The following is a 21230-nucleotide window of genomic DNA, read 5'->3' on the forward strand; positions in this document are numbered from 1 at the left end:
CCAATCAGAGGCCAGTGACCAGCTGCAGCCGGCTTGGTCAGAATATGAAGGCTGCAGCAGGTGATTGGCTGCAGTGGTTGCGTGATGGCTCCTTGCTGAGCATCAAAGGTAGCAAACAGGCAACGCCGGCAGGGCCCCGTTGTGGCAGTCTGTATTCTGCTTACTACGCAGCTCCATACATCCTGCGCTAAACTCTCTGTAACCTAAAAAGCGCTGCGCAGCTCAGCCAGCGAGGATCAAGAGCCGTTCAGCTTTTAAAGGGATTAAAGCAATTTCCTATCGGCCTCGATGTAGAACATGGAGAGCGTGAACGTATAAATCAGCTTTTCTTTGCCGGGAAATAATTCAATTACGGCTGTAGCCGAAGCACGAGCTGCCTTATAGGCTGCGGAGCTGCCGGTCTCCGGGTCAGCCCGGTGTATTAACCAGAGGATGAGAACGCCGTCTACGCCTGGCACAGTTCCTGTAATTCTGCTCTTCTCTTCTGTTACAAGGAGAAGTTTAATTACCGGCTTACGTGGCAACAATCGGGGGTTAGCCTCGCTCTTCTCTTACTTTACTCGACCCAAGCGAACTCTGCACACGGCAGTGAGACTTATTCTCATCTCCAGGATCCTATCCCAATATATAGTAGGTGTAATAATAATAATAATAATATTAGAAAATGCCTACAATTAGAAATGTAGTATAGTTCTTCTGATTAGCTATATCACTTACCTCATGTGCAAGGCACTGCAGTAACTTAGGTATCCAAGGTAACGTCCACTGGCAGCTAAACGTCACTATATGAGTGGTCGTAACCATAGATACCTACGCTATTGCAATTCCCTGCACATGAGGTAAGCAACATAGCTAATCAGAAGAACTATACTACATTTCTAATTGGGAGGCATTTGCTAATAATTTTATTATTACACCAACTATATATATATTGGGATAGGATCTTAGATGGGAATACCCTTATAAATGCCTAGTCTGCATACTGAATAATTAGGAGGAGATGGGAAAGAAGCGTCACTAACTATGGTACTAGCGATCATCACTATTGCAATTTTGGGGAATAGTAACCCCCCTTGGCTATTTGAAGGGCACATGTCAAGGGTAACTAGTCCAATTACCCTTTATAAACGCCCATAAACATGGCTGCCCCCTTGGATATTTACCTTTCTACAGTTTCACAGAAAAGGACGATTACTTCTTGCTGCACGTAGTACTCTTTTGGAGATTTTACAGGTACCATCGCAGACACGTAGCTGCAAAATTAAAAAAAAAAAAAAATGACAGAAATGGAAGTGCATGATTAGTGGGAGATGTAATTTGGAGAACCTTGTTTTTTTTTTTTTAGAAGTATTTCTAAATGTCCCTCTGTTATTCCTTCTCTTCCTTAGAAAGGGGCTCTGGTACGAGAGGACAGAACTCTGCAGCCCCTTCTTGAGTGGAGGTGCCCAGGCTGGAGGACATGTCTGCTGAAAATTTACACCACTTTCAGAAGTAAGCTAAGCTATCGTGAACTTGCTACATCCCACCGCGCTAAGCTCTACCTGCCCGGCGAAAAAAATGCCAAAAGTCACTAAATGGTGAATATGAAGAAAACCCAATAATTCAATCAAATCCAATACAGATCTCTCGTTATAAAGAGGTTATCTACTTTGGGCAAGCTTTTTCCTACAAAAACTGACCATTATCTACCACTGGGACCTCCAGGTGATCTGTGGGGAAATCCGACAGCAAGTGTTCATTTCTACTACAGCAACCCCGCAGGTGAAAAAGGGTATTACACTGGTTTGGGTCCTTTTAAAGGATAGGTTCACACAAAAAGGTATTTTCAGGCAGAGGTTTTCATGAAGAAAAAAAAACAAAAAAAACAAACAAAGACCAATGTGATTCAATTGGGTGGTTGAGAGGAGTGCTTTTTTTTTTTTTTTTTACTGTGAAAAAATAGGTTTTTTTACTCCATATATTGGATAATACTAGCCGTGCCGAAAAATACGGATTCCAAAGGAACCATCATTTTTTATGTATAGGAAATTTAATTGAGATGTTTAAGCCCCTCCACGTTAATTTCTGATCCCCTCCTTTTAGGTGAATGTCTGCAAATTATTTTAATTTTTCTTCATTTAGCGCTGTAAAATAAATTGTATAGGTGTAAAATGAAAGGTCCTTATAAACAGCTCAGGTGGGGTTTAGGTATTTCACTCACTGAAAACCACCATGGTTACTTACCGGTAGCCGGTTTTTCCGGAACCCATGACAGCACCACATGAGAGAGGGATCCGCCCCGCCAGGACAGGAACCTACTGAGACATAAGGGGCGGCACCTCTCCCCCGCTTCAGTTGGGTTACAGAGCATTGAGAGGACTTCCCGGTTAGTTACATGTTTATCCAACACCACAACACTCAAAACACCCTACTAATTGTGCACACCATACAGTGAAAAAGGGGGGGAATGTACGGGTGCTGTCATGGGTTCCGGAAAAACCGGCTACCGGTAAGTAACCATGGTGGTTTTCCCTTCACCCATGACAGCACCACATGAGAAATTTTTGGAGACTTCGAAACACCTTAGGGAGGGACCACCGCTTGCAGCACCCTTCTACCAAAGGTTAAGTCAGCAGAGGAGGATAGATTTAATCTATAGTGCTTAAAGAAGGTTGAAGGTGAGGCCCAGGTAGCGGCCTTACAAATTTGTTCGATTGATACCTCTGCCTTTTCAGCCCAGGAGGTCGCCACGGCTCTGGTGGAATGAGCCTTGATGACGTCAGGAATCGGGATACCACTAGCTGAATAGGCTACACTAATGGCTTCCCTGATCCATCTAGCAATAGTCCCTTTTGAAACCCCATAGCCTTTCCTGGCACCCTGAAAAGCTACGAATAGGGACTGTGACCTCCTCCACTGGCTAGTGGCAGATATATATTCTACAAGAGCTCTTTTAACATCCAGACTATGGAATTTTTCCTCCCCCAGATTTTTTGGATTTTCGCAAAAGGATGGAAGAACAATTTCCTGACCCCGATGGAAATCTGACACTACCTTGGGCAGATAACTGGGGTCTGTTCTTAACACTACCCTATCCTGAAAGACTTGCGTATAAGGAGGATTTACTGAGAGAGCCTGTAAGTCGCTTATCCTGCGGGCTGATGTGAGGGCTACTAACAGGATCGTTTTTAGGGTCAAAAACTTTAGGGGTAGCTGATGTAATGGCTCATACGGTTCTTTTGTAAGGGCTTCTAACACCAGGTTTAAATCCCAGGGGGCTATTCTAGGTATTGGAATAGGTCTAGCTCTATGGCAGGATTTAATAAATCTGGCTATCCACCTATCTGATGCCAGTTTGCAATTGTAGAGCGCCCCTAGTGCCGACACCTGAACCTTAAGTGTGTTTACTGCTAACCCCATCTGCAACCCAGATTGTAAGAACTCTAGGATGTCACTAATCGGAGGTTCTTTCCCTAACGGCTTACCCAAGAACTGTAGGAACTTATCCCATGTTCTGCCGTAGATGTTAGTAGTCACCGGTTTCCTGCTTTTTTGCAGATTGGCCACCAGCCCAGGGGAGAACCCCCTATCTATTAAAAGCGACCTTTCAAATTCCACGCCGTCAGATGGAATCCTTTGACCTGAGCGTGTAATATTGGACCCTGAACTAGTAGGTCCGGGATTTCTGGCAGAACCCAAGGATCGGAGAGGGACATCTTCCGTAGCAGAGCGAACCAGGGCCTTTTTGGCCAAAATGGAGCTATTAGAATCACCCTGGCTTGATCGTTTCTGATTTTTCTTACCACAGTCGGGATCAGAGCTACTGGGGGGAACGCGTAAGCCAGTCTGAAGTTCCACTGGATGTGCAATGAGTCCACTGCCCATGGGTTTTCCCTTGGGTTTAGAGAGCAGAACCTTTCTGTTTGCCTGTTGTGCTTGTTTGCAAAGAGGTCTATCACCGGTTCCCCCCAAAGCTGAATTAACTTTTGAAAAATGGATCGGTTTAGCGCCCATTCTCCTTGCCTCAGGGTATTGCGACTCAGGAAATCTGCCTCTATGTTTTCTGCCCCTTTTATGTGTAGGGCTGTCACGGAGTGTAGGTGATCCTCTGCCCTGCTCAGAATGTTTGTTGCTGCTTCCATTAAGGAGTGTGATCTTTTCCCTCCTTGGTGGTTGATGTATGCCACTGCTACCTTGTTGTCTGACATGATGCGTACATCTTGACCCTGGAGTAGCGGAATGAAGTGGTTTAGGGCCTTGCCCACTGCCCACAGTTCTCTCAGGTTGGAGGATGCCTTCCTTTCTTGAGGTGTCCAGGAACCCTGACCTATGAGGCCCCTTAGGTGTGCCCCCCACCCCGAGGAGCTTGCATCTGTTAAAATTATATCTGTCGCCTGTCTGTCCCATGGTATTCCTAAGGTCAGATTTGTCTCGTTCAACCACCAGTTGAGAGAGTCTCTGGTTTTTAAGGAAAGCTCCAGCTTTCCTTCCAAACGCCCTCTTAGCGATCTTTGTGCTCTTAGTATCTCCCTCTGGAGTTGCCGGGTGTGAAACTGAGCCCACCTGACCGCCGGAATACAGGATGTTAGGGTACCTAGCAGGGACATTGCTTTTCTTAATGTCATACATGGTTGGTTTCGGCCCGCCAAGGCCAGATTTTGCACCTTCTCTATCTTGGACTCTGGGAGCAGACACTCTTGCCTTTCTGAGTCCAGTATAAATCCTAGGAAGGTCTGTTTCTTTAGGGGTTGTAATTTTGATTTTTTGAAATTGACTATCCACCCTAACTCTTGCAAGGTGTTGATCACCTGAGTCAGCTGTGCTGTACAGTGGTCCTCTGAACTGCCCACTATAAGAAAATCGTCCAGGTATGGTATTATGACCGTATCGTGAATCCGGAGAAAGGCTGTCACTTCCGCTATGACCTTGGTGAAGACCCTCGGGGCTATGGATATGCCAAACGGAAGAGCCCTGAACTGAAAGTGCCTTAGTGTGCCCTGAATATAAAGCGCTACCCTCAGGTATTTCTGGTAATCTGGATGGATAGGGATGTGGTAATACGCATCCTTTAAATCGACTACGGCCATGAAGCAATCTTGATGTAGCAGCTTCACTGCCGTAGTTACTGATTCCATCTTGAAGGTCGGGTTCTTTATCCATAGATTGAGGCGTCTGAGATTTATGATTGTCCTGAATGACTGATCCGGTTTTTTTATTAGGAAAAGGGGCGAATAAAACCCCTTTCCTTCCTGTAAGCGTGGCACCTCGGACAGTACCCGCTTGTCTATCAGGCTCAGGATTTCTGTTTCTAAGGCCAGTTGTTCTTCGGTCATCTTCCTGATAGGTGTGATGACGACCACGGATTTTGGCTGACGAATAAAGGGGATTTTCAGGCCTTCTTTTAGGATGCTCAGAATCCAGGTGTTGGAGGAGATCTTTTCCCAGGCCTGGAAAAAGAGTGCCAATCTCGCTCCTACTGGAATACTGGCGTCACTGTGGTGACTTTTTGGAGGTGGAGGTGCCTCCACCAAACATAAACCCTGATTCTTTCTTCTTTTTATCCTCCCATCTTCTCCTGTCAGCGGGAGGACGTCCTCTATTGAATCTTCCCCTCCGAAAGGGCTGTCTCCTCTGATCCATAGGGAATCTGGGGAAGCCTTTTTTCTTATCGCCTGCTTTCTCCAGAATATCGTCCAAGTTTTTGCCGAACAGGAATCGGCCATCGCAGGGGAGAGAGCACAATTTGGCCTTGGACTGAAGGTCACCCGGACAGCCTTTAAGCCATAACGCGCGTCTAGCAGCATTTGATAGTGACGCTGCTCTGGCTGTTAATCGCATAGAGTCCGCCGAGGTATCTGCCAGAAAAGCCGCTGCCCCGTGCAAGAGATACATGTCTGATAAGATCTTCTCTCTTGGGACCCTTGACGCCAGCTTCTCTTCTAACTGCTGCAGCCAGATCATGAGGGAGCGTGCCGTGCAGGTGCCCGCTATCGCCGGCTTAAGACCTCCTGCTGTTGCTTCCCATGCGTGTCTCAAATATGAGTCCGCTTTTTTGTCTAGCGGGTCTCTAAGAACCCCTGCGTCTTCCAAGGGCAGGGCCGACCTTTTGGAAGACCTGGACACCGCTGCATCTATTTTTGGGACTTTGTCCCATATTTCCGTATCCTTGTATTCAAAGGGGTATCGCCTCTTAGAAGCGGATGGAAGGGCCCCCGATTTTTCAGGCTTTTTCCACTCCTTCTCAATAAGCGCCTGGATTTTCGCGTTTACTGGAAAGGTTCGTTTTTTCCTCTCCTGAAGCCCCCCAAACATGACGTCCTCTAGGGTTTTGGCCGCCCTTTCTTCCTGTAGGCCCATTGTGGTTCTAATGGCCTTTAGGAGGGCATCTGTATCTTCTACAGGGAAACATGGCTTACCCCCTGTGTCACTATCTGAGGAGTCTGAGGAGGATGATTTTTCCGCCTGAGATGATACTGATGCGGAATCTGAGGGGGAACTAGGGAAATCCTTCCTGCTTTTTTTCCCTTTTTTCAATAAGGACTTAATTGAGCCTTCCATTTCTGACCTGAGGGCAGATATTAGATTGGCTGCGAAACTAGGCGCTTCCTCCGCCATAGTTCGCTGAATGCACGAAGCACAGAGATCTTTTTGCCAGTCTCTTGCTAGGGGAGATTTACATATAGCACAATCCCTATTGTTCTTCTTGCTTCCTGCTTTTCTGGGCCTTTCCTACAGGGTGAAGCATACAATAGAAAAACCCCCTATTAATATACTGCTGACATTCACGAAGATCACTCACCACCCGTAATCAAGGGTACCGGATTTGGAGGCTGCGTCGTAGCACCTGACCCGCGCTCTTTGGACCTTGAGGAGTGCCCCGACCTGCGGCTGGGGCGACTGCTGCTTGAATGGCTTCCATGCTTTCTGCCAGAGGGCTGTGAGGGAGGCAGGGACGCTGAACGTTCCTGCTCGGACTCCATCTTGCACCGCCGATCTACCGCTGTCTTCCCCTTTTAATTTGCATGCCTCCGCCTGGTGAGCGTCTTCCTCCCCTCCCCCCTGCGACCGCCGGCCCAGCGCTTCAGAAAGCCGGCCGGCGTCGCACCCGGCGCCATTACACCGTCGCCTTCTGCTGACGTCAGCCGGCGCACCCAGCATTCCAAGCGCCGCTGACGTCAGCGGCCGGAAGACGCCAGCGTCTCTCCCATGCCACGGGGATCGAGATGCGGCGTGCGCGAGGGGAGGGCGGCGCGGTGGGGGCTTCCCGGAGCCACCGGGATCCCATCCACGCCCGCACGAACCCGGAGCCCCAGGGACCCCGGGGACTGCGCTTCCAGGACCCGACGGCCGGCGCTACAGGTAAGCTACCTGTTCTTCCCGCGCCGGGACGGGCCTGGGTCTTCTTTCTCTTCGCCCATGACAGGCACCGCCACAGTGGGATTCCTTCCAGGACAGGAACCCAACTGAAGCGGGGGAGAGGTGCCGCCCCTTATGTCTCAGTAGGTTCCTGTCCTGGCGGGGCGGATCCCTCTCTCATGTGGTGCTGTCATGAGTGAAGGGAAAATATCGCTGCGATTTATGGGGAATTACATTTTTAGGTTGGTGTTCAAGGCCAAAAATAAAAAAAAAAATTATAAAAGGTTGCGGTAACAAAATACACAATATGGATTTTATCTACGGAATTGCTTTTCGTCCACTGTAATAATACTTCTAATAACAGCTCCCTCCGGCGGACTTTTCCCTCAAGGCTGGTCCGTGCCGGTGGAGTATCTGCCTCTAACATTATGATGTCTAACAATGATATATAGGCCTCAATACAAAACCTTTGACAGGGCAGCCACCCATAGGTCTCCTAGCATTTGTCTAACAACATTTTAGGCGCCTTTAAACTCCGGTCCGTACACCCAATAAAGTTACGACCCTGGTTCCTACCTGACCATCTCCATGCAAACCCATGAGCCCAAATTCGGAAGGCACCGACGTCACCTCCAGGTTTAGCCCACTGGGCACAATTTTTGGGCACTGCGCCCACCTAAAGTTACACCTACGAGGAGATTTTACCTTAGTTCAAACTCTGCAAAGAGAACGTCAAAGTGGCGGAGAGAGTCTTTCATTTTTTCCGTGAAGAAGTTCAGATCCCTGAGGGCCTGGTCTCGGATAATGTTTCGAACTTCTTCAAGGCTTCTGGTCAGGTCCTTAGCCAGGGGTCTCATGGCCATGCTCTCAATTTCTCGGTTCATGATGATCGAACCTGCAGCCAAACACTGGCAGAAGAGATGAAGAATGTCAGCAAGATACTACTGTACTACTAATGGTGAGGTGTCCTGGTGAGGGACCATTCCTGGTGGCTACTTACCACCGAGAAGCGGTTTACAAACAACAGCGTGTCATCGGAGATGAGCCTCTCGCTTTACGGCACTACATCCTAGGCTCTGAATATCAGCCGTCTGCACAGCCTTTCTGGCAATGAAATATAGGGGGACCCCACATCATTTTTTTTTTTTTTTTTTTTTTTTATGGGGGGGGGGGGTTTCCCTATTTTAATAGCCAGTAAAGGCTATCCAGACAGCTGCAGGCTGATATTCAGAGCCTGGATAGATCCATAGGTATTACTCTCTTCCCAGACTACAAATATTGGCCCCCGGCCGACAAATGTAAAAGAGGAGGTTGGACCAGAAATGACATCACAAATTTTATTTTTTTTTTTGTTAAATAACATACCTTTATTTAGCTTACAAAAACGCATAAAAATCCGCATGAAAAACGTGCGGATTTTTACCTGCGTTTTCTGCCAAGAGGTGCAGATTCTGTGCAGAAAATTCTGCAGGCAAATCTGCAACGTGCGCACATACCCTTAGTAGGCGATGTCCACATGTTGCGTTATTTGCAGTGTATTTAGTCTGTACCAAAAAGTATTTGGAGGAAGAATACTCTGTATAATACAGACATTTTTTGTAGCGTTTTTAACCCCATTCATTCGAGTGGGTGAAGAACTCTGCAAGCAATGAAAGAATTGACAAAAATGCTGCAAGGCTCAAAATACAAGCAGAAAACAAACACCACGTGTGCATGAGCTTTCAGAAAAGCTGCTGTGAAAGCTGCCATGCATGAGAATACCTTTCACTTATTCTTTTAGTACCAATACTGGAGTAGTAGTATCATTTCAACATTTCTTTAGCACTATTACTAGTGTAATAGTATTTTATTTCAGTTAGTGCTATCACTAGAGCAGTATTATATCTCTTTAGCACTATTAGAGCAGTATTCTACCCGTTTCGCACTATTGCTAGAGCAGTAGTATTTTATTTCTTTTAGTACTATTATGTTCCTTCAATATTATCACCAGAGTAGTTATTTCAGCATTATAACTGTAAAAACATCACTAGACTCCCCCCCGATATTACTATACACTCCCCCCCGATATCACTACTCTCCCCCCCAATATTACTATACACCCCCCCGATATCACTACACTCCCCCCGATATCACTACACTCCCCCCGATATTACTATACACTCCCGATATTACTAAACACTCCCCCCGATATTACTATACACTCCCGATATTACTAAACACTCCCCCCGATATTACTATACACTCTCCCCCCCCCCCCCCCGATATCACTACACTCCCCCCCGATATTACTATACACTCCCCCCCGGTATCACTACACTCCCCCCCCGATATCACTACACTCCCCCCCCGATATCACTACACTCCCGATATTACTATACACTCCCCCCGATATCACTACACTCCCGATATTACTAAACACTCCCCCCGATATTACTATACACTCCCGATATTACTAAACACTCCCCCCGATATTACTATACACTCCCCCCGATATTACTGTACACTCCCGATATTACTAAACACTCCCCCCGATTTTACTATACACTCCCGATATTACTAAACACTCCCCCCGATATTACTATACACTCCCCCCCGATATCACTACACTCCCGATATTACTAAACACTCCCCCCGATATTACTAAACACTCCCCCCGATATTACTATACACTCCCCCCGATATTACTATACACTCCCCCCGATATTACTATACACTCCCGATATTACTATACACTCCCGATATTACTAAACACTCCCCCCGATATTACTATACACTTCCGATATTACTAAACACTCCCCCCGATATTACTATACACTCCCGATATTACTAAACACTCCCCCCGATATTACTAAACACTCCCCCCGATATTACTATACACTCCCGATATTACTAAACACTCCCCCCGATATTACTATACACTCCCCCCGATATCACTACACTCCCGATATTACTAAACACTCCCCCCGATATTACTATACACTCCCGATATTACTGTACACTCCCCCCCGGTATTACTGTACATCCCCCCGATATTACTATACACTCCCCCCCCCCCCCGATATTACTATACACTCCCCCCGATATCACTACACTCCCGATATTACTAAACACTCCCCCCCGATATTACTATACACTCCCCCCCGATATTACTATACACTCCCCCCCGATATTACTATACACTCCCCCCCGATATTACTATACACTCCCCCCGATATTACTATACACTCCCCCCGATATTACTATACACTCCCCCCGATATTACTATACACTCCCCCCGATATTACTATACACTCCCGATATTACTATACACTCCCCCCGATATCACTACACTCCCGATATTACTAAACACTCCCCCGATATTACTATACACTCCCCCCGATATTACTATACACGCCCGATATTACTAAACACTCCCCCCGATATTACTATACACTCCCGATATTACTATACACTCCCGATATTACTAAACACTCCCCCCGATATTACTAAACACTCCCCCCGATATTACTATACACTCCCCCCCAATATCAATACACTCCCCCCCAATATCACTACACTCCCCCCCAATATCACTACACTCCCGATATTACTATACACTCCCCCCGATATCACTAAACACTCCCCCCGATATTACTATACACTCCCGATATTACTATACACTCCCGATATAACTAAACACTCCCCCCCGATATTACTGTACACTCCCCCCGGTATTACTGTACATCCCCCCCGATATTACTATACACTCCCCCCCCCCCCCGATATCACTACACCCCCCCCAATATCACTACACTCCCGATATTACTATACACTCCCCCCGATATCACTACACTCCCGATATTACTAAACACTCCCCCCGATATTACTATACACTCCCGATATTACTAAACACTCCCCCCGATATTACTATACACTCCCCCCGATATTACTGTACACTCCCCCCGATATTACTGTACACTCCCCCCCGATATTACTGTACACTCCCCCCCGATATTACTATACACTCCCCCCCCCCCCCCCCGATATCACTACACTCCCCCCCGATATTACTATACACTCCCCCCGGTATCACTACACTCCCCCGCTATGGTTATTATATTCTTTTAGTCTTATTACTATCCTGTTATATGTAAACCACATTGATGTATTCCAGTGGTCCAACGCTGCGGTCCTACGTGTTTCGACCATACTAGTGGTCTTAATCGTGGCCTTGTATGTTACACTCGCTCCTCCAACTACTTTTAGCCAAAAAAAAATTACCTGTTCTGCAGGTCAGTACGGGTCCCGGCGGTCGGACCCCCACCAATCAGCACTTTATCACCCACCCATGGATGATGGGTGAGGACTTGTACCTAGACAGCCCCTTTAATCAGATACTTTACAATAGACTTTCCTGTGTTCCCTGTAACTAGGTAATGAAAACCGGAACCTCCCGCTGGTAAAGCTGACCGCTACACTACGTAGCTTGCATCCGACCATCTGCCTGTACAGCGGGAATATTGGCAGCAAACAACAAGGATGTTAGCGCCATATGAAAATTCTAGGGTCTCACCTCCGCGCCAAACCAGAGCTGTCCTGCCAGATTATCGTGACGAATTTCTTCAGGAAATTTCACACAAAAATCCCGGTTCGCCCGCTCGTGCTGTATACATTCCTCCATGATCTGGTTTATGATATTCAGAACATTGTCCTAGATGGGGGGAAAAAAAAAAAAAAAAAAGGTGAGAACATATCTATATTTATTGGATTTATAGTCATGTGACCTGCTACTGTCAATCACAAGTTCCCGAATCCCTGTGCACTCGTGAGAAAGTCTGCGTGGTAGATGGCGGATGTGCATCACCAGAGCATGAGCACTGGAGCATACGCATCACCAGAGCATGCGCACTAGAGCAAGCGATTCACCAGAGCATGAGGACTGGAGCATACGCATCACCAGAGCATGCGCACTGGAGCATACGCATCACCAGAGCATGCGCACTGGAGCATACGCATCACCAGAGCATGCACACTGGAGCATACGCATCACCAGAGCATGCACACTGGAGCATACGTATCACCAGAGCATGCGCACTAGAGCATATGAATCACCAGAGCATACACACTGGAGCATACGCATCACCAGAGCGTGCGCACTAGAGCAAGCGCATCACCAGAGCATGAGCACTGGAGCATATGCACTGGAGCATACACATCACCAGAGCATGCGCACTAGAGCAAGCGATTCACTAGAGCATGCGCACTGGAGCATACGCATCACCAGAGCATGCGCACTGGAGCATACACATCACCAGAGCATGCGCACTAGAGCAAGCAATTCACCAGAGCATGCGCACTGGAGCATACGCATCACCAGAGCATGCGCACTGAAGCATATGCATCACCAGAGCATGCGCACTGGAGCATATGCATCACCAGAGCATGCGCACTGGAGCATATGCATCACCAGAGCATGCGCACTGGAGCAAGCTATTCACCAGAGCATGCGCACTAGAGCAAGCGATTCACCAGAGCATGCGCATCACCAGAGCATGCGCACTGGAGCAAGCGATTCACCAGAGCATGCGCACTGGAGCAAGCTATTCACCAGAACATGCGCACTGGAGCAAGCTATTCACCAGAGCATGCGCACTAGAGCAAGCGATTCACCAGAGCATGCGCATCACCAGAGCATGCGCACTGGAGCAAGCGATTCACCAGAGCATGCGCACTGGAGCAAGCTATTCACCAGAACATGCGCACTGGAGCAAGTTATTCACCAGAGCATGCGCACTAGAGCAAGCGATTCACCAGAGCATGTGCATCACCAGAGCATGCGCACTGGAGCAAGCGATTCACCAGAGCATGCGCACTGGAGCATATGCATCACCAGAGCATGCGCACTGGAGCAAGCTATTCACTAGAGCATGCGCACTGGAGCATATGCTTCACCAGAGCATGCGCACTGGAGCAAGCTATTCACCAGAGCATGCGCACTAGAGCAAGCGATTCACCAGAGCATGCGCATCACCAGAGCATGCGCACTGGAGCAAGCGATTCACCAGAGCATGCGCACAGGAGCATATGCATCACCAGAGCATGCGCACTTGAGCAAGCTATTCACTAGAGCATGCGCACTGGAGCATATGCATCACCAGAGCATGCGCACTGGAGCAAGCGATTCACCAGAGCATGCGCATTGGAGCATATGCATCACCAGAGCATGCGCACTGGAGCAAGCTATTCACTAGAGCATGCGCACTGGAGCATATGCATCACCAGAGCATGCGCACTGGAGCAAGCGATTCACCAGAGCATGCGCACTGGAGCATATGCATCACCAGAGCATGCGCACTGGAGCATACGCATCACCAGAGCATGCGCACAGGAGCATACGCATCACCAGAGCATGCGCACTGCAGCATACGCATCACCAGAGCATGTGCGTCACTGTAAAAGGGCAAGCAGTGATATTTTGCAAGATGCACAAGTGGGTCAATGCCCGTTCACCATGGATTAAGAGAACCCTCAAGGGGGCCTCTTGGACACTTAGTGCACATGCCAACCACCATTTTTTAAAGTGCGTACAGTTCACAGGCAATGGAAAAAGTTAGTAAACTGATTGTCAGGGAGATCTAGCGAGATCCACACTGATTTAGAGGGAAGGCTCAACCCCTGCTCCAGTCTTACAGGGCTGCACTCTGCTAATTCTGTAAGCTCTGGAGAACGAGTAGAGCACTGCCACTCCATTTTGAAAAGGGGATAAAAGTGACCCAAATCTATGTGGGTCTCAGCAGTTACACCCCTCCTCCCCACTGTTAAATGTGTTATACACCATTCTTTGCATCGCTAGTAACTTGATTTAACCGACAACCCCTTCAGTTAGTCGCACTAAAATACCGTACTTGCACTATTGATCGTGCATCTTGCGATGCACTGAGGAGGGAGGGGCGCCCGAAACAGATGGTTACCTACCCTTCATACTTGTGGAAATATGACGAAAACAAACTAGTTTAGGGTCCAATGGACCCCATGCAACTATTTAAAAGTAAAATAAACCACAAAAAGACATTATACAACAGCAGTTAGCAGTGTAGCTGTGAATGCAGCTCTGGGGTGAGATAAGTCACTTACTAGAAAGCAGAAAAAAAAAGTTCTCTGACTGAGTCTCACTCTGTTGCTCCCTCCTTCCAATCATTGCCTATACACAGACTTCCACAGGCAGTGGTAACCCGATCTCTACTCAGCTGAAAGTCTATTTTGCTTTAACCAGAATGGAATGGAACAGATTTTCAGCGTCAATGAGGAGTTCAGGAGGCAAGGAAAGAAATGGCTCTTAAATGGAGAAAGAATAATATTTATATGAGATGCATCACCAAGCTCGTTATTTTCTGTTCTATTGATATTTGCATAGTTTGTGAAAGTGACCATTTAGGAAACCTAGAGTACATAGTGGCAGAATTATTAGGCATTTTGTATTTTTGATGATTACTATCAGTATTTAACATTTGGCAGTAGGTTTGGGAGGAGATTTCGAGTCCATCTTCAACCCGAAAAGGTCCAATCAGCTCAATTTTAATAATCTCAGCCCATTGCAGTCCTCTATTTCCACTTTCCTGGCATCTGAGTGGAAATCTACCCGTTACTGATCTAGCCACGGCCCATCCATCTGGTCCGCCAAGAGTCACCGTCATCTCATCAGTCCATAAAACCTGTGAACAAATCTGTCTGCAGACAATTAAAGGCCCAGTCTTGACAGAAGCAGGCACTATTATAAACCACCACTAGCTGGCAGCAGCAGGCACAATTTTATACGTCACCACTAGATGGCAGCAGCCGGCACAATATTATACACCACCACTAGATGGCAGCGGCAGGCACAATTTTATACACCACCACTAGATGGCAGCAGCAGGCATAATTTTATACACCACCACTAGCTGGCAGCAGCAGGCGCAATTTTATACACCACCACTAGCTGGCAGCAGCAGGCACAATTTTATACACCACCACTAGATGGCAGCAGCAGGCACAATTTTATACACCACCACTAGCTGGCAGCAGCAGGCACAATTTTATACACCACCACTAGATGGCAGCAGCAGGCGCAATTTTATACACCACCACTAGCTGGCAGCAGCAGGCACAATTTTATACACCACCACTAGATGGCAGCAGCAGGCACAATTTTATACACCACCACTAGCTGGCAGCGGCAGGCACAATTTTATACACCACCACTAGATGGCAGCAGCAGGTACAATTTTATACACCACCACTAGATGGCGGCAGCAGGTACAATTTTATCCACCACCACTAGATGGTGGCAGCAGGCACAATTTTATCCACCACCACTAGCTGGCAGCAGCAGGCGCAATTTTATACACCACCACTAGCTGGCAGCAGCAGGCGCAATTTTATACACCACCACTAGCTGGCAGCAGCAGGCACAATTTTATACACCACCACTAGATGGCAGCAGCAGGCATAATTTTATACACCACCACTAGATGGCAGCAGGTACAATTTTATACACCACCACTAGATGGCGGCAGCAGGCACAATTTTATCCACCACCACTAGCTGGCAGCAGCAGGCGCAATTTTATACACCACCACTAGATGGCAGCAGCAGGCACAATTTTATACACCACCACTAGATGGCAGCAGCAGGCACAATTTTATACTCCACCACTAGATGGCAGCAGCAGGCATAATTTTATACACCACCGCTAGATGGCAGCAACAGGCATAATTTTATACACCACCGCTAGATGGCAGCAGCAGGCATAATTTTATACACCACCACTAGATGGCAGCAGCAGGCGCAATTTTATACACCACCACTAGATGGAAGCGGCAGGTTACCAGAACACACAAGTGCAGCGAATGCTAAAAGCTAAGCTATCCAGAATAATTGCCAATCATCATCAGGGCTGGTCAAGAAACTTCAAGTGCCTAATTACACGTGTAATTAAGGGTGACCGAACGATATCTGCTGCCTACCTGCCTGCAGTCACCATTAACTGGGTCAGAACAGAGTTTGACGTTGGTCAAATGAGCAGTTACGGAATTAATGGTGCGATTTTTCCCATTTGTTGGGTAATTACTTGTGCTGAATTAACTTCTATGACTTTTTGCAATAATTAACAAGTTTAGAATGGAACAAAATGGAAAATACTAAGCCAGTAATCCAAGCAGCAGAGGATCAGCCCCGGGGTACGGCAGGTGCAGAGGCTGCAGTTGTACCCGGGTGCTGGTGCTGTATCCGAGTGAGGGTCTATGCCAAATAAGAAGACACCAACAAGATTATTGCCTCCATATTGGAAGACCTGTAAATAAAGTTCAAGCTCTTCTTGATATCCGCCGTGTCGGTGTCTTGTTGGAGAGTCAGTTTGCCCTCTGACCACCAGGAAGTGCTTGGCACAGAGTCCTGTTGATCCAATGCTTTCTGCAGCCACCACTAGAGGGAGCAGTTCCCATTACTGCATACAGTCCTTACATCACATTCACTGATGTATGCAGTTAGCTCCCAGGATCCCTCTAGTGGTGACTGCAAGCAGTCAGAAAACAAACCAAACTATGGTACCAAATTTTATAAAAATAAACAAAAGTGAGGTTCAAGGGAGACCATTCGGGCCAAGTAATAGTTTGGAAAAGTTCCAAATGAAACTAATATAATAAACAGGCTCCAAATTGGGATTATTATCCTTCATTACTTAAGTCTGACACAATCCTATGTAGGTCTCCATGACTGGGCGCCCTATAACAAAGCAAGCTGTTGTATACATAACCATTTTGGAGTACTAAGCCAAGTGTTATGTAGCGGTCCTGGCTCCAGTGCTGGGTGCTGCACCCTTCTCCTGCCTCAGCCACCTCTCTCCGCTGTCCTGAGTATAGATTACAAGGCACACATTTGTAGGATGGCTCAGGCAGCAGGTTGCCGTCTGAGTATTCAGGTAGTTTTCATCCATGTTGCTAGCACAGAGAACTTCACTGCGCTAACTCGGCTTCAAACATCTTGAAATACCCAGTTCTGCAATCCGGCACTGAGCCTTCTGGTGTATGCTCTGCTACATTGCTAGGCTCTGCTGTTCTAAAGGTCAGTTTTGGCCCACACTGATTATCTAACTACCCTAATATATAACTGGTAGTACGTGAAGCTTGCGAGTATCACAACTCTGTAATGCTGTCATTGCAATTCTAGACATTGTGACATTCCCGGCTCTGCTACTGACCAGTTCAGTACTGGACTCCGTGACATTCCCAGTTATGCTATATCATTGAGTCAGCTCTGCATTGGACTTCCTGATGAACTCCGCTCTGCCACATCACTATGTCTATTCTGGTATATTACCATCAAGTCTCAGCTTCACCAAACTCCAAGGTTCCAGTACGCCTCCTCCAGTTGCCGTCCAGCCATCCTGCTGCATCAATGTCATAGCGGTCTCCACTTCATCGAACTCCAAGGTTCCAGTCCTGTTCTTCCAGTTACCGTCCAGCCATCCTGCTGCATCAATGTCATAGTGGTCTCCACTTCATCGAACTCCAAGGTTCCAGTCCTGTTCTCCCAGCTACCGTCCAGCCATTCTGCTGCATAGTCAGTGGTCTCCACTTCATCGAACTCCAAGGTTCCAGTCCTGTTCTTCCAGTTACCATCCAGCCATTCTGCCCATCCTGCTGCATAGGCAGTGGTCTCTGGTTCATCGAACTCTGAGGTTCCAGTCTTGTTCTTCCAATTACTGTCCAGCCATTCTGCCCATCCTGATGCATCAATGTCATAGTGGTCTCCACTTCATCGAACTCCATGGTTCCAGTCCTGTTCCTTCAATTGCCATACATCCACCTCACCAGGAGAGACGCAACACCAGAGATGGCATTAATAATCCAGCAATCCGATCGCTTTACAGCCTGTATCTGCATAATTTTCCTGACTGCCAGGTGCCAAAAATCTAGTAGAAGCAGGAGTTCAGAATTTTATTTATTTTTTTTTTTTTTTAAATTCCCAACTTTTGTGTGTAGATTTTTACAGGATGGCATTGGGGCAGAATAAAAGAATAAATCAAACCGGTGGCGGCGATGGCTGAAGCCCCATTTCCTGCATTTATTGACTAATATAAAGATTTATCATGTGCAGCTCGGAGGAATGCAGATTGCGAGTATATATAGCGGTCCGTCCCCTGGATCTCCTCTCTCTCTGGTGCAGGAGGAGGCGCACATTGCAGGGAGGCAGCAGCACATTGTACAGCTCATTAGGCCCTGAGAAGAGTCTTGCTGCAGACTTCATGCCTAAAGACGTCCCCATGTAATTAGCACTCATTACAAATCACAATGACAAGCGAACATTACCTAAGCGCATCACGGTACAACAACTAAACAACGGAGGCGGGAGGACTCAATTAGTAAAAAAATAAAATAAAAGTTGCTGCGGTTTAATTAACGGACAATTATCTGCGTTATTAATTATCTGCTGTTCTGAAAATCATCAATAAATAACAACGATTGGGTAGGAACAAAATCACGGAGATAAGACAATGGAAAGTTCCACCGCTGCTTATACATGGACCGCGCGGCAGGCCCGACGACCCGGCAGGGCGCGGCAGGCCCGACGACCCGGCAGGGCGCGGCAGGCCCGACGACCCGGCAGGGCGCGGCAGGCCCGACGACCCGGCAGGCCCGATGACCCGGCAGGGCGCGGCAGGCCCGACGACCAGGCAGGGCGCGGCAGGCCCGACGACCAGGCAGGGCGCGGCAGGCCCGACGACCAGGCAGGGCGCAGCAGGTACGTATTACACTTCCCAGTATTAATATTTGTCATCCAGCAGAAATGGTCATTAACCCCATACCTCCCGAGGGCCTCAGATGTAAGTAGCTGTGTCCCTTTTTGCTTATATTAAGGCTTCTCTTGTCCCCAGCAAGATAAAACTTTCCTCATCAGCACTCTGCCAGAGCTATAAGTGCTATAGCATGCATGACACCTGGTTGCCCAATGACTTGCCTGCCCTAAACGGAAAGCAGCATGACGGGAAAGAAAGACCGATAAAAAAAAAAAAAAAAAAAAGACGATTTGCCCCACCTCCCATACAGAGACAGAGGCCCTCCCCATTACCTTTAGAGAGACAAAAGACCCTTCCCACTTCCTGAAACAAAGACCCTCCCCATTTCCCATAGATCAGCTAAATTTCCCCTTCCTGCAAAATCCAAAGCTGACGGGTTTTCTAGGTTTTTTTTATTTTATTTATTTTTTTATATACTTTATCATATAGACATAATTTTCGTAAAACAAAATGAGCAGTCCTTCCTCCGTCCCCCTTCCTGCTCCAGTGCTGCCTCTCTGCTGTTGCCCTGTTCTTTGCTGACAGGCTGCAGCGATGATGGCACGACTACAGCACGTGACTGCTGCAGCCAATCATTAGACTCAGCCAATCACAAGACTATCGAACCCAGTGATTGGATGCAGCAGCGACATGCTGTTGTCGGGACATCATTGCTGCAGCAGTGGTCAAGTGTGAGCGGAGGAGAGGCATCGCTGGGTGTGCGGAGGGTACGCATGCCTTGTATTATCCATCAGATCTGCACAGACTGGTCTTCTAGAAGAAACCAAAGAGTCTTCTATAGAATAATGCCAGCTTAAAGGGAACCAGTCAAAACTGCTCTTAATCTACAGACATGGACTTAACCTGCAGGATAATCGCGTACGAACACCGTGCGACTGCCAACACTGAAAGCCCCGCTGCCTGGAGGAAGTGAACCTTATTCCCACCCCACCCCACCTCCTGCTTTTAGTCATAGGGGTGCGGCCAACACGGTTCAGTCACCGCTCAGTACATAGTAAGCAGCGTCTGTATCCGCACCCCCGGCACTGACTGACAGCCGCCTCACTATTTGGGTTTAGAGCATTTTTACATGACAGGTTCCCTTTAAATCACTTTGGTGTCCCACAAAAAAACCCTCAAAACAATTTATTCTCATCTCCCAGAGTGCTGCTGTTCCCGCTGGGTGACATGAATCGTTGTGACATGTGAACGCTGCAGCCAGTCAATCAGAGCCCGCTGATCGGCTGCAGCTCGTCAACATTCCGTCAGAGCGGGCGCCCGTTCTGACGGAACAGTAAAGGGCTGCCACTGACAATGCTGTCTCTTTAAAACTTAAAGGGGCGATCCAATCTCAGCCATGAATACCTGAAGGGGCCGGATTATGGGCACAATGGGGCTATGCCCTGGGACTTTACCACCATACAGCCACTGTGGCCTCCACTACTGAGGTTTGTATGCCTCCTAGACCCCCAACTTCTCTAGGGGTTCACATACAAATGAGTCTCTCAAGCAACTCCCATAGACTTCAGTAGAAAGGGCCATGTATGTGGCTGTTTGGGGCAGTAAGGAAGTCCAGGGTTTGAATGTGGGCACCCATCAAATTTTTGCCCAGGTGTCTCGACTAGTGATGAGGGAACGTGGTTGGATAAGGCGTTCTCTGAGCATGCTCCGGTAATAACAGAGTGCTCGAAAAAAAATTTTGAATCACCGTGGCAGGGATTAGCTGTTTGTTAGGCAATCTCTATATGTGTCGAACAGCCTCGGGGACTCGCATATTTTTCAAGCACGCCAAAGACACGCTTAGCGCATGAGCATGCTCAGATAACACCTTATCCGAGCACGTTCCCTCATCATCCAGTCTCCACTAACCATAACCCAGCCCCGGATAGTACACAGACCAAGGGCAGAAGTGTCTGGAGGCTTGGCACAGCTTTGATCTTCATCGTATGGAGCGCAGTGATCCGCCGTGGCGGCGGCAGTTGTGTCGATGATTGACATTGATGCAGTCCTACACTCTCCTCGCCTCTGATGTCAGCCATTAGTTGATCCACCGGCGGCTCCTTCTCGGATGCGGCGGGGGGTTAATGATGAAAGCGCATCT

At 47.7% G+C, this 21230-nt stretch overlaps 1 protein-coding gene across 4 annotated transcripts in view; it reads right to left on the reverse strand.

Annotated features, from left to right (window-relative positions):
- The window catches only part of ZFYVE28 (zinc finger FYVE-type containing 28), a 159602-nt gene that overhangs the window by 43122 nt on the left and 95250 nt on the right, over window positions 1-21230 (reverse strand). For all 4 annotated transcript variants that reach the window (XM_073574457.1, XM_073574456.1, XM_073574455.1 and 1 more), the window contains exons 3-5: window positions 11888-12025; window positions 8041-8243; window positions 1164-1253 (exon numbers count right to left, since the gene is read on the reverse strand). In XM_073574457.1, the coding sequence (XP_073430558.1) occupies window positions 1164-1253; window positions 8041-8243; window positions 11888-12025 (431 nt within the window). The remainder of the gene's footprint in view (window positions 1-1163; window positions 1254-8040; window positions 8244-11887; window positions 12026-21230) is intronic.

The sequence above is a fragment of the Dendrobates tinctorius genome, unplaced genomic scaffold (genome assembly GCF_039654945.1).
Source record: "Dendrobates tinctorius isolate UK_male_01 unplaced genomic scaffold, ASM3965494v1 ptg000039l, whole genome shotgun sequence".
Lineage (NCBI taxonomy): Eukaryota > Metazoa > Chordata > Amphibia > Anura > Dendrobatidae > Dendrobates > Dendrobates tinctorius.